The 12,174-nt window shown below is 48.3% G+C and overlaps 1 protein-coding gene across 3 annotated transcripts in view; it reads right to left on the bottom strand.

Annotated features, from left to right (window-relative positions):
• The window catches only part of LOC119778515 (NACHT, LRR and PYD domains-containing protein 12-like), a 41,126-nt gene extending 29,164 nt beyond the window's left edge, over window positions 1–11,962 (bottom strand). For all 3 annotated transcript variants that reach the window (XM_038277777.1, XM_038277778.1, XM_038277779.1), the window contains exon 1: window positions 11,848–11,962. In XM_038277777.1, coding sequence (XP_038133705.1) covers window positions 11,848–11,945 — 98 coding nt within the window. In that variant the 5' untranslated portion in view covers window positions 11,946–11,962. The remainder of the gene's footprint in view (window positions 1–11,847) is intronic.
• Window positions 11,963–12,174: the final 212 nt, after the last annotated feature.

The following is a 12,174-nucleotide window of genomic DNA, read 5'->3' as shown; positions in this document are numbered from 1 at the left end:
CAGCAGCTCGCTGCTGTCTGATGTCTCAGATGCTGTAATCCATCCTATTGCTGTCAGTGATCATGCTCCTGTTACTTTAACCCTATTAAATAAAAAAATAGCCCCACAAAACAAGAGCTGGAGATTAAATATATCACTGCTTAAAGATGAAGAGTTTCTCAAATTTTTCAAGGAAGAGTGGGCATCATACTTGGTGTGCAATGATTTACCAGGAACATCAGCATCTATACTATGGGAAGCAGGGAAAGCAGTGATGAGAGGTAAAATTATTTATTTCTCATCTCATAAAAAAAAGTTAGAACAAAAAAAGATCCAGGAATTAGAGGGAAAAATAAAGTTACTAGAAAGCTCGCTAGATGAGGAAAAGTTAGGGGAAATCCGTAAAATAAAACTAGAACTAAACGAATTTATTGAAAAACAAAATACATTTTTAATTCAGAGACTTCGAATTGACTTTGAACATAGCAATAAGTCAGGAAGCTTCTTAGCTAACCAGCTAAAAATAAACAAAGAAAAAACAACTATATTTGCAGTTACAGATTCAATTGGTAATACATTACAGGATCCGGAGGATATTAACAATGCCTTCCGAGATTTCTATAAATCTTTATACACATCACAGTTAAATCCATCAGATAATGATATCAAGCGATTTCTGGATAAAATAACTCTTCCTAAATTATCAGAGAGTCAAAGAGCGACCTTGGACTCACCGCTGTCTACAGCTGAAGTTCAGGAAGCATTAAAAAACATGCCAAATAATAAAGCGCCAGGTCCAGACGGGTTCCCTACTGAGTTCTATAAAGAGTTCTGGAACATTCTGGCCCCAACGTTCCACAGAATGCTGCAGGAAACTCTAGATAATGGCAAATTTCCAGTTAATATGAATTCTGCCACCATTAGTCTCCTGCTTAAGCCAGGCAAAGATCCTATGTTTCCGACCAGCTATCGTCCCATATCCTTAATTAATGTGGATATTAAAATAATCTGTAAAGCTTTAGCAAAACGGTTAGATAAAGTCACTCCTCTCATAATCCACCCAGATCAAACTGGTTTCATTAAAGGGAGGCAGTCAGCTGCTAACACACGCAGACTGCTGAATTTAATAGATTATTCCTACAGCAAAAATCTTAAATCCTATATATTGTCCTTAGATGCAGAAAAGGCATTCGATAGAGTAAACTGGAAATTTTTATTTGCTACTCTACATAAATTTGGCTTTGGCAATTCCTTTATAAATTGGTTAAAAATATTATATAGCTTCCCAACAGCCTGTGTCAGGACAAATAATCAAACATCTTCCAGTTTTTGTCTCCAGAGGGGCACCAGACAGGGATGCCCACTCTCCCCCTCACTTTTTGCTATTTTTATTGAGCCTCTGGCTGCTACAATCAGACAAACATATATGATTAAAGGTATAAAAGGCATGAAAATGGAGCATAAAATTAGTCTTTACGCAGATGATGTATTACTTTATCTCCAGCACTCAAACACTTGCCTCTCTCAAGTGATTAGTTTACTAGAATCTTTCTCAAAAGTCTCAGAATACTCTATAAATTGGTCTAAATCTGTAATACTACCAATTAATTGCTCTCTACAGAATCCCTCAGGTCTACAATTGCAATCAGGAAATATCAAATATTTGGGAATTACTGTGTCATCTAAACTAGCTGAGTTACCAAAACTCAACCACATCCCTCTTTTAATGAAAATAGAAGAGGACCTAGAAAGATGGAAATCGCTTCCGATCTCCCTTTTGGGTCGGGTAGCCTCAATTAAAATGATGGTCTTACCCAGAATTAACTACCTATTTTCAATGATCCCAAATAAACCATCAACCGAATGGTTTAAATCTCTAGATTCTTCCATCTCTAAATTTCTTTGGAAGGACAAACCCCCTCGTATCAGCTTAAAAAGACTACAGAAAACTAAAGACAGAGGGGGACTAGATTTACCTAACTTCCAACACTACTATTTAGCAAATAGATTACAATACATCTCTAAATGGATAAAACATAATCCCTTAGATGAGCCCTGGATAGACACAGAACAGGATATATGCAGTAATATAACAATCTCAGATTTGCCGTTTATTAGCTCTAAGATCAAACGGCACCCATGTTTCAAAAATATTAACATCAGCTCTTCCCTGACAGCATGGTGGGAATTTCTAAAAATAACGAAGTCATTACTTATCCCGGGCAGTCGTACACCCATCTGGAATAACCCTGACATTTTACAAAACAATAATGTGATAAACTTTCCGTACTGGAAGAATAAAGGTATTAACTATCTGGATCATTTGTTTGAAGGTACGGAGTTTATCACATTCGCTAGATTAAACTTGCAATATGGCATTAACAAAAATAAATTCTTAGAATATGAGCAAATCAAAGCTATAATTAGAAATAAATTTAAGCATATTGATGGAGGTTTAATAATTCCAACTAAAATATCAGAGTTTCTAGAGTTAACCCCCCCCCAAACTACTGTCTAAGTTATACAGGACACTGACTAAACTGGATGATACAATATCTCTTCCTATTACTAAATGGGAGGAGGATTTATCAGTCAGCTTTGAACAAAACATCTGGGCTCAGATATGTCTAAGAACTTTTAACATGACTAGAAACCCCAATTTACAATTAATACAATACAAAATCCTCCACAGAGTGCACTATACAGGTCAAAGATTATTCAAGATGGGTTTTGCGCAATCTAAGATCTGTCCACAGTGCACAGGCAATCAACTTGATAATTATTTTCACGCGTTATGGTTATGCACGCCGGTTCAGAGATTCTGGGTACAGGTATGTAAGGATCTATCACTGTGCCTGGGTTGTAAAATCCCAATTTCCCCTTCAGTTTGCTTGCTGGGTGACTTTGAGGGAAGCTCTATGGGAAAAAAATCGGTTTGCTTGGCATTCACTGCATTATGTATCGCAAAGAAAACTATCCTCATGAATTGGAAAAGTAAGGATAAACTCAACATCAATCAGTACAGAGATCTGTTTTTGGATCATATTAATCTTGAGACAGCATCTGCATCCCCGTCAGACCGATCTCTCTGGGCTCCCTTGATCGGCTCCATCACTTAGTGTAGTGGGGGGCTATGGGGTGCGTCTTGTGGGGCGCGGGGGCTAGTTCGGGGGTCCTTGGGTCCTGGGGGCTCGGGGGGGTGCTCGGAGCGGGGTGCCTGGCGGGTCTGGCCTGGGGGACTGTTGCCCCCGTCGGGGCGGGGTCTGGGGCGCCGCGGGTGGGTCCTGCGGCGGCCGCGTGCGGTGCTCTTGGGGGGTTCCGTGGTGGCGGACGTGGGCTACTGGCCTGGTGGCTGTGCTGCTGCTGGGTGGGGCTGAGCACTGGGCATCGGTTCTTTTGTGGTGCTGGCCGGGGTGCTTCTGCTCTGCGGGGCGTCGGGGCGTGCCTCGTCTTCCGGTGCCGGGTTTCGGTGGTTGGCCGTGGCGCGTGCCGTGGTTGCGTCATCCGGGGGGGGGCGTGGGTGGTCGCGCCTGTGGCCGGGGTTCGTGTGTGTCTGTTGTGGGCTGGTTGCGGGCGTCGGGGGTCCCTTTGGAGTGCCCCCGGGTCGGGATGTGGCTTCGCTCTGTTGGGGCGGGTGCCGGTGGCGCGTGGTGCGGTGCATCGTGCGCGGTTTGGGAGTGGAGGGTTGCTCGGTGTCTGGCGGCGGGGGGGGGAACGGGCCGTGGCCGGCGTGGCCGTCCTCCTCTCAGCTGCCTGTGGGCGGTGCGGGGCCGGAGCGGGGTGGGTCGTGCTGCTTTCGCGCCGGGCGCGGCGGGAGTGGTGAGGTCGCGTCTGCTGCCTTTTTTTTTTTTGTTGCTTGTGCCGGCTTCTGGCGGCTGGGGCGGCCTTGCTGCTCTGGCTCTCAGGCGTGCGCCGGGTGGGGCTGCTCTGTCCTTTGCTTTGCCTTGCGGCTGTGTTTGCTGTGGTCGGTGGGGGCGGGGTGGTTTCGTTGTGTTTTTGGGTGGGGGAGTCCGCCTGGGGGCTTGGTTGGTGCCGTCGGTTCGTCCATGTCGGCCTTCCGGTGTTGTTTCTGTTGGGGCTGCTCGGGCCCCCGCATGCCGGCGGTGCGCTGCCAGGGGGATTCCTGTTCGGCGGGCTTGCCTGTCTCATGGGAGGGCAGGCATGTTGACTTTTCTGGGGAGGAGCATCTGGGTGGAGGGGTCCTCGTGGTGTGGCGGTGGGTGTTGGGCACTGGCTTGTTTGCGGCCGTTCTTCTCCAGTGAGGGGGAGATCATTATAATTTTTTATTTATTTTTTATTTTTTTTTGTGTGGGAGGGGGGGTGTGGGCGGGGGGATCGGGGCTTGGAGTGGGGCTCGGGATTTGCGCTTTGCTGTGTTGTGTGGCTTTCTTCTTCTTCGGATTGGTGCTGTGGGACCGGTGTTGGGGGGGAGTCGTTCGGGGGCCAGGGTCGGGGTGGGGGCGCTGGCGCCGGCGCCGGGGGTTTTTGGGCATTGCCCGGCCCTACTCCGGGGTGGGTCTGGGGTGGATCCTGGGGTCTGGGATCCCTGGGGCGCATTGCCCTTGGGCGGGGGCCCCGGTGGGGGTTCGGGGGTTCGGGTTCTGTGGGGAGTGCTGCTTGGGTTCTGGGCCGGTGTGCGCCCGGCTGTCTGCCCCTGCTGCCACGGCCTCTGGTGTGCCGGGGTGCCTCGGGGCCTGCTGGGCTGGGGGGGCATGGACATTAACACCTATGGCAAGTGCTAACCCCCTCACGGGTTTGCACTCTGTAAGTGGGGGAAGGGGAGGGAGGGGGAGTAGGTATGATCTCGGCCTGGATGTCTTCTGTCGCTTGTGTGGTGAGTAGCTTGATTGTTATTGTAGGGGAGGGATTACATCTCCGGAGGGGGGGTGGGGGGTGGTGATAGAGGGAAGAAGATCTTGGAAGGGCTTCGGGTCTGGCTCCCTGTCTTGGTCCTGGTCCGTGCTGCCCCCTGGTGGGGCTTCGTCCGGGGTGGGGGCTCTGCGTGTTGCGCGTGGGCTGGCCGGCTGGGGTTGTCCCCCCCTTATTCATTTATTTATTTGTTTCTTTTTTTTTTTTTTTTTCTCCCTTTTATATATATATTTTTTTTTATTTATTAAATTTATTTATTTTTTATTTATTTATATATATATTTTTTTCTTCTCTTATTTATTTTTATTTTTATTTTTTTATTTTTTTTTATTTATTTATTTATTTATTTATTTTTTTCTCTTTTTTTTTGGATGGACAGGACGGGGGGAGGGTGGTGGTGTCGGCTCCGTGCCCGGCTGGCTGGTGGGTCCTGCTGCCGGTCCCGTGCCCCCGGGCTATGGTGGTGAAACTGGTGGGGCCCCCTTCTCTGGGGGGGCTCTCGGGGAACGGGGGTGCCTATTGGAGTCAGCGGGGGAGCTGGCTCCCTGGGAGTGCAGCAAGCACCCCAGTCTTTTGCTCCCCATCCCTGAAATCCTCCCTCTGCCTGCTCCATCACTATGCCACACATGTAGGTTTTTGGGGAGGGGGTCGTTACTGGAGGGCCACACCTTCTGATGACGTCCCCCACACCAATTTTATTTTGCATTTTAGACACTTCCATCTACATCATTTTCACAACACACATCTATGTAGGGCATTTTCGGGGGGTGGGGGTCAGGGCCACCGGGGGGGGGCTTATTTTATGGGCCTCACCACGGTCGGCCTCCTCCTTCCCCTCTCGCATCTAGACATTGAGGGTTGAGGGTTGTCGAAGGGGGGGGTGTGCTGGCGCCGTCTATCTCCTGGAGGGGGGGTGGAGTGTGCCGGACACCCCCTCTTGGTACTCCCAGTTTTAATTGCATCTGAGAGCAACACGCAACAACACCACATTCGAGCGGGCGCAGTGAGGATCGGGGTCTTCTCACACCCCTGTTCTCCGGCTGCTGCCTGGAGTCTGGGGCCTGGAGGAAGAGCAGGCCACCTGGTCCGTGGTTTTGGCTGGGGCTGGCTGCGGGGCCTAGGTGGCCTGCCGGTGGCGGGGCTGTCACCTCTGCTCTCCCCAAAGAAGGTTGGATGGAGGGGCATGAAGTGCCTGGTTGAAGTTTTATTTATTTATTTTTTTTTTTCTTTCCTTGGGGGGGCGGTTCTGGTTGGGTGGCCGGCGCGGGATGGGTGGGCCCCGGTCCCGGGGGGGGCTCTTGCTGGGGGCGGTCCGGTCCGTGGGGGGTGGGGGGCCGGGCTTGAAGCAGGAAAGAGATGGGTTGGTGTGGCGGTGTCGCCGCTCCCCTCCCCTCACATCCGGATTTTAGGTTCACTTATGGGATCATCCGATAGTCCCGGGACCGACCACCGGTGTCGCCGGCATTTTTGGATGTGAGTGTTATGTGTGAATGTGTGTCCGCGTTGTGATTTTCTTTATTTATTATTATTATTATTTTATTCAATTTTTATTTATTTATTTATTTATTTTTTTTTTATTTATTTATTTTTTTTTTCCTTGTGGTACGAGTGGGGGCACTAGGGAGGGAAGGCATGATTGAGATGGTGTGTTTTTTTTTGTTTTTTGTTTTTTTTTTCTTTTTTTTTTCCCAGGTTGGGGTCTCAACCGCACCCTCTCCAAATACATCTCAAGTCTCCGCTAAGTGCGGAGCCCATTCCCCCCGTCCTGCTCTCCCTCCGCTGGCTGGCGTCGGGGCTCACCGGTGCACTGGTGGAGCTGGGGGTGGATGCCCGGGGGACTGCTGGCTCATTCCTGGCGGCCTCTCCGCTGGCCCCGGCCGGCCGGGGCTTTGCTGGGGCTCCCGTCTGGGGATCGGGTGCCCTTGGGGCCTCGGATCCCTGGGGCCTGGGACTGGATCCACTTCGGGGTGGGGCTGGGTGTTGTTCGGGGATTTTCGGGGTCGGTGCCGGTGCCTTCGCTACGATGCCGGTTCCTGGGCGGTGTTTCTTTCCTGTGCCGGTTCTGTGGTACCGGTTCGGGGGGGGGGGGAGCTGCACGGCATGGTGGGGTGCGGGTCTTGGGTCCTGTTTTGGGCTCCGGTTTTTCCGCTCGCACTTCTCCTCTTGCCTATTTATTTTAATTGTAATTATTAATTTATCAATTAATTTATGTATTTACCTATGTTTTTTTTTTTTTTTTTTCTCTTCCTCGGTGGGGGGGAGCGGTTGCGGGTCGGTGTCTGGTGTCCGCTTTTTTTTTTATTTATTTATTTATTTTTGTTTTTTTTATTTTTTTTTTTTTTTTTTGGGGGGGTTTGGCATGTCTGTTTTCTCGGGGGGCGGGCGGGCCTGCTGGGTGGGGGTCCTGCTGGTGGCGCACCGCTGGTATGTGGGGGTCCGGCCGGCTCCGGCGGGGGTGGTGTTGGGGGGCCGGTCTGGGCGGGCTGGCTGCGCTGGCTGGGTATTCGGGTGAGTTTTCCCTCCTGGAGGCATGGCGGGGCTGCTCTGTTCCCGCTGATCGCGGCGGGTGGGGGCCTGGAGTGGCTATGGCCGGCGCGTGTTGGGGGGCCGGGGCGGCGGAGCTGCTCTGGCCGTGTGTCAGGGCCTGGTGCGGGCGGCGGGGGGGGGGCGGCAGACGTGGCTGAGCTGCTTTGGCTTCGTCCGGTGGGGGGGTGGCGCGGTTCGCTCCGCTCTGGCTTTGTGCTGCCCCTCGGGCTTCTGGGGGGGGTGGTTGCGCCGGCTGCGGTCTGCTCTTCTTGCGGTTTTGCGCCGGGCGGCCTTTCTGCTCTCGGGCTGATTCTGTGCGCGGTGTGTTTCGTTGCGGGCTGTTGGCATCGGCCTCGGTGGGGTGGGGCTTCGCTTTTGGCCAGGGGGGGCGTTTTGGAGGGTTCCCGCGGCGCTCGCGGCCGGTTCGCGGCGGATGCGCGTGGGCCCCGGCCGGGGGCGGGGCCGCCTGAGTGTTTTTCCTGGGTGGTGCGGTCGCGGTGGGTGTTGCGGCCGGTCGCCGGGGCTTGGTGCCGGGGGGCGAGGCATGTTTCGGTGCTCTCTGGGGCTGGGGCGCTTCGGTCGGCGCCGTGGGGGGGGCTGGTGTTCGGTGCCCGGCCCTACTTCGGGGTGGCCGGCAGCCGGCGGGGCCCGTGGACTCGTCCCCGCGGCTCCCCGGGGCGCCGGCATGGCGGTGGCTGGGGGGCTTCTTCGTGGCTGTCTCTCCTCCTTCCTTGGTGGGGGTCTGATTTCCGGGGCTGGCCCCGCCTTGGTGCCTTCGCTTCTGGGGTCCCCTTGGGCGCCTGGGGCTTTGGGTCTCCCGGCGCTGGACTCAGTGCTCTGGGGGGTGTGCCTCTCCGGCTCTCCACAACCACTATTGAGCATTTTTTCTATGGTTAAACTTTACATGCACAAGTTCACCCTCACAAACAACTACAGGTGCTAGGCTTCAGGTACTTGGAGATTCACTTCCAAACAGAAACCCCACATTCATATCTTCTGGTAACACAGAGTACATGTCAGACTTAATAATATTACTTTAGTGATAGTTTCAAGGTGTTTGCTTTATTGTATATCTCGTACCATGTCTTTTGGTTGTGCTGTTCTTTTTTTTTTTTTTTTTTTTTTTTTTTTTTCCATCTCATTACAGGTGTTGAAGCAGACTGAAAATGTTTTGTCATTGTCTCCTTCCTATCTCCTCTTTCTTTCATCTTTTGTCCTGTTTTCTTTTCTTTTTCTTTTTCCTTCTTCTTCTTCTGTTTTTCTGCTCTACTTACATTGCAGTGTCCATATGAACTGTAAAACTCCCTGCATAATTATAATAAAGCAATTTATATACATGAAACAAGTGGAGCAGTATGGCAATTGCGATACCGCTACACTTGTGAAAGTAAAATCTGTTGGGCTCCTTTTGGCATCAAGACAATTATTCTTATTGCCACCTTGCCAGACAGGACACTGTTAAAAAAAAAAAAAAAAAAAAAAAAAGTAAACAAGCTAAAAATAGAAATGCAACAAAAAGCTGGCCATAGTGGTTTGTCTTTAAAGAGCCTGGAGCAAATTTTAGGTGAATGGGGAGCACTTGCAGTAAAGATTGGGGTAATTGTGACAGTTACACTGATTGTGTTTTTTCTGCTTGGATGGATAATGATGACGGTTTACAAATGGATGACGACGACCCAGGAACAGGGACTGCCCAACTATGAACCATCTAACAGCCACTGCAAGAATGTTGAAGGCGTGAACACATGCTACTGTGTTCACGCTTTGAAGGCCAGGGACAAGCCCCTGAGCGTAAAATAACTATATTTTTGATTTTTTTAGCAGAAAAGAAGAAAACACCAGCATTAATCATTCCTGTATTCAGTAAATATAATCCTGATGACAACATGGATGTAACGTTCCATTATCCTGCATTATAATCTGCATTACTGTCTTATTATTTTACATGGTAGACTATACATGGCCGGCTGTTAAGAGGACTTGGGACTCAGACTACTAACTGACTGACTTACTTTTTCTTTTTTTCCTTTTCATTTACCTAGCCTTATACACTGACAACTAAGTAAAATTAATTTGAAATGTTTTTAGATAGTTATCCTTCACATATTATGTAATATTAAGATTGGGTTGAAGGGTTCAAGCAGTGTTGGTTTACAGATCATCGTGAGTAGCATGGTCAAGAAGCGATTTGTGCTACGGCTGACGCCGGAGGGAAGGCTGGATGTCCGGGGGAAGCATGGGTTGATGGGATAGTTTCCTCTTGAAAGAGTATGACATGAAAGGGTAAGACGCCCACAGGACGAAGAAGGGGTATTCGATCTCATACTAATCATATCTTGGCCATGTGGAAAATTATGATCTTTCTTTGAGGGTTCAGTAATATTAATTTTGTTTTAATATTCACTTGGGTTTTATTATTAATCCTGGCACTCATTTAAAGGTTTATATCTCCCAACTTACACCCATATCAGGGTGTGTCGGTGTTCGTTTTACACTTAATCTTCACATACACGTTAGTGCACTTAGTTGCGTAGTATTGACATCACTATGTAACGTCACAAAATATTTCATCTGCAATGAACTACAGGGGGGAATTCTGAAGCAATTGTATATATTATATAGCGTCCTTTGTGGCCTTATACTTACTTAGCAAAAAAAACAGTACATGCTGAAGGTCAAGTAAGTCTTATCAATAACAAGGTCCCTAATGGCTGATTCGTACACAATTAGAAGATATATTAAGAGGTTTTCGAATAAACAGAGAATGTCTGTATAAACATTCTTTCCAGTGTCAGAGCAACCTCTGGCTTTGACCAGCACACGTTCATTCCAGTAAGATTTCGCGATATAAAACAGCCTGAGATGGAATCAGGATTGGGAAATAGCTGAGATTGTCTGTTGTGATGTGAAGCACTGTAATGGTCTACTGAAGACAGCATCTGAATCTGACCTGTAGAATAAACGCTTTTCCCGCGTCCTGTGGGCAGATGAGATAATCGACAGAAGACATCTTGATTTTTGAGAATCTACCATTTAACCTCCAACAGCATCAGGGAGTTGATGCAGGCAGTGAAGCTCAATATAAAGAGGGGTGACCTGAGACTTTTTGAGCTGACTCCCAAGAAACACTGTGTTCTGGATTGAAGAGACAATTTCAAAGTCTTTTTGATTCTCATAGTCTTGGTTAACTTGTTTTCATGCAACATTTTTCGTTCATTGTTAATTCACTCAGGTCTTCATTAACACTATCGTTTCAATCCTTCATGATTGTTAAGCTGTAAAGGAGCCTTTTCACAGACCAGGGCCTAGCCAATTTCTATGCCATCTGCTCACTCTGGTTCTATATGCAAAGTCTTCCTGTCATGATTCTGCCCTTTGTGAACTTTCTGGTTCTGTTTAAGTTTCTTTTTGAGTTTTCATTTGCATGTTCCTGCTGCTCCTGTTCCTCGCTGATCTGTCCCTGCTTCTCTCTGTCTTGTATTTTCAAACAATGGATCTGGTCAGCTGGTCTCTCAATACAATAGATTACATTTTCTCAACTGGAAGACAGGGAAAAGGGGACCCGTCCTGTCCTGCCGGGAAGACTTGGAGGATGGTGTGTTTTACAATGTTGTCAATCTAGGACATGGAAGACATATAGATGTTTGGATTTATGACACTCTTATTTCTTCTCTTTGGATTTGGAAGATACCTGATGTATTTACAATTATTCCCTAGGCGCCCTCTGGATTATCCTGCCTTCCTTTCTATGCCTTGATTTCGTCTCCTGCTGGTTCTCTGTCCTCCGTGGCTGTGGCACTTGGGACTCTGAGCAGCTCCTCATCTTCTCGCTAGCCCAATTACTGGAATCTACCTGTTCGTCTGGGCACGAACTGAACTTTAGGACCAGGTTAGTGACTCAAACATTCACAGTCATCCTCCGTCAGATTAGCCTGGTCACTTACCTGAGTTTTCATCCTGCCTTAGACATCCTTGCTGCTTCTGCAGATCCGCAGTTTTTAAAATAAACACTTTGAATAATCCAACTGTCTGTTTGTAATACTGGGTCCTCTGTTCTGAGCCATGACACATCAGACACATTTCTGCCTCTTGGCCACTACCTTTTGTCCATTTCCCTGATCTGTAAGCCTCACTCTACCTGTTGTTTAGGATCTGACCTTGTTTACTTCCCCGGTGCAATGAGCTCCGTCTCTGCCTTGGAAATCCAAACTGGAGAATCTTCCTCTGAGTAGGTTTCTGCATTACTCTGTTCTCCTATCTCAATTGAGTGCAATTAAATTTGCTTTGGAGTGACTAAAGCCAGCAGTGATGCCACCATTGCTCTAAATACTGTTCTGGGATGAGAAGTGACAAGGCCCCTCTAAGTAAAAATAAGAATGAAATGACTTTTTATTCAGAAGCTGATGATAAGCAGTTAATATTTTATTACATCTCTATGGAGTCGCATTAATTAGTCTGATGCTGGTTTCTTACCTTGTAGCAGAGGGTCGAGGTTCTTTACTGACTTTGAACCCATCAATACTCCTAGAGGGATGTCCTTCTCCATCCTCCTTAGGATGAATATATTCCATCTTCTGGGCTTCAATCAGTCTGAAAAAGAACCAATGCTTCAGGTCCAGTCTGTAGAGAACCACAGAAACATATTTTCTACTACAACCTGCGTTGACTTGTCATTTCATTTTTTACATCAGACACATTCCTAATTTGGGAGTAATTGCCTAATGGTTAGAGTGTTTGCATTGCTGTAACTGCTTTGAGCCTTGACCAAGACTCTTATGGTATTAACATCGGGCACAATCT

This window comes from Cyprinodon tularosa, unplaced genomic scaffold, assembly GCF_016077235.1.
Source record: "Cyprinodon tularosa strain WSP-4 unplaced genomic scaffold, ASM1607723v1 ctg1342, whole genome shotgun sequence".
NCBI lineage: Eukaryota > Metazoa > Chordata > Actinopteri > Cyprinodontiformes > Cyprinodontidae > Cyprinodon > Cyprinodon tularosa.
Note: the sequence above shows the minus strand (reverse complement) of the source record. Positions and strands in the feature narration are given on the sequence as shown.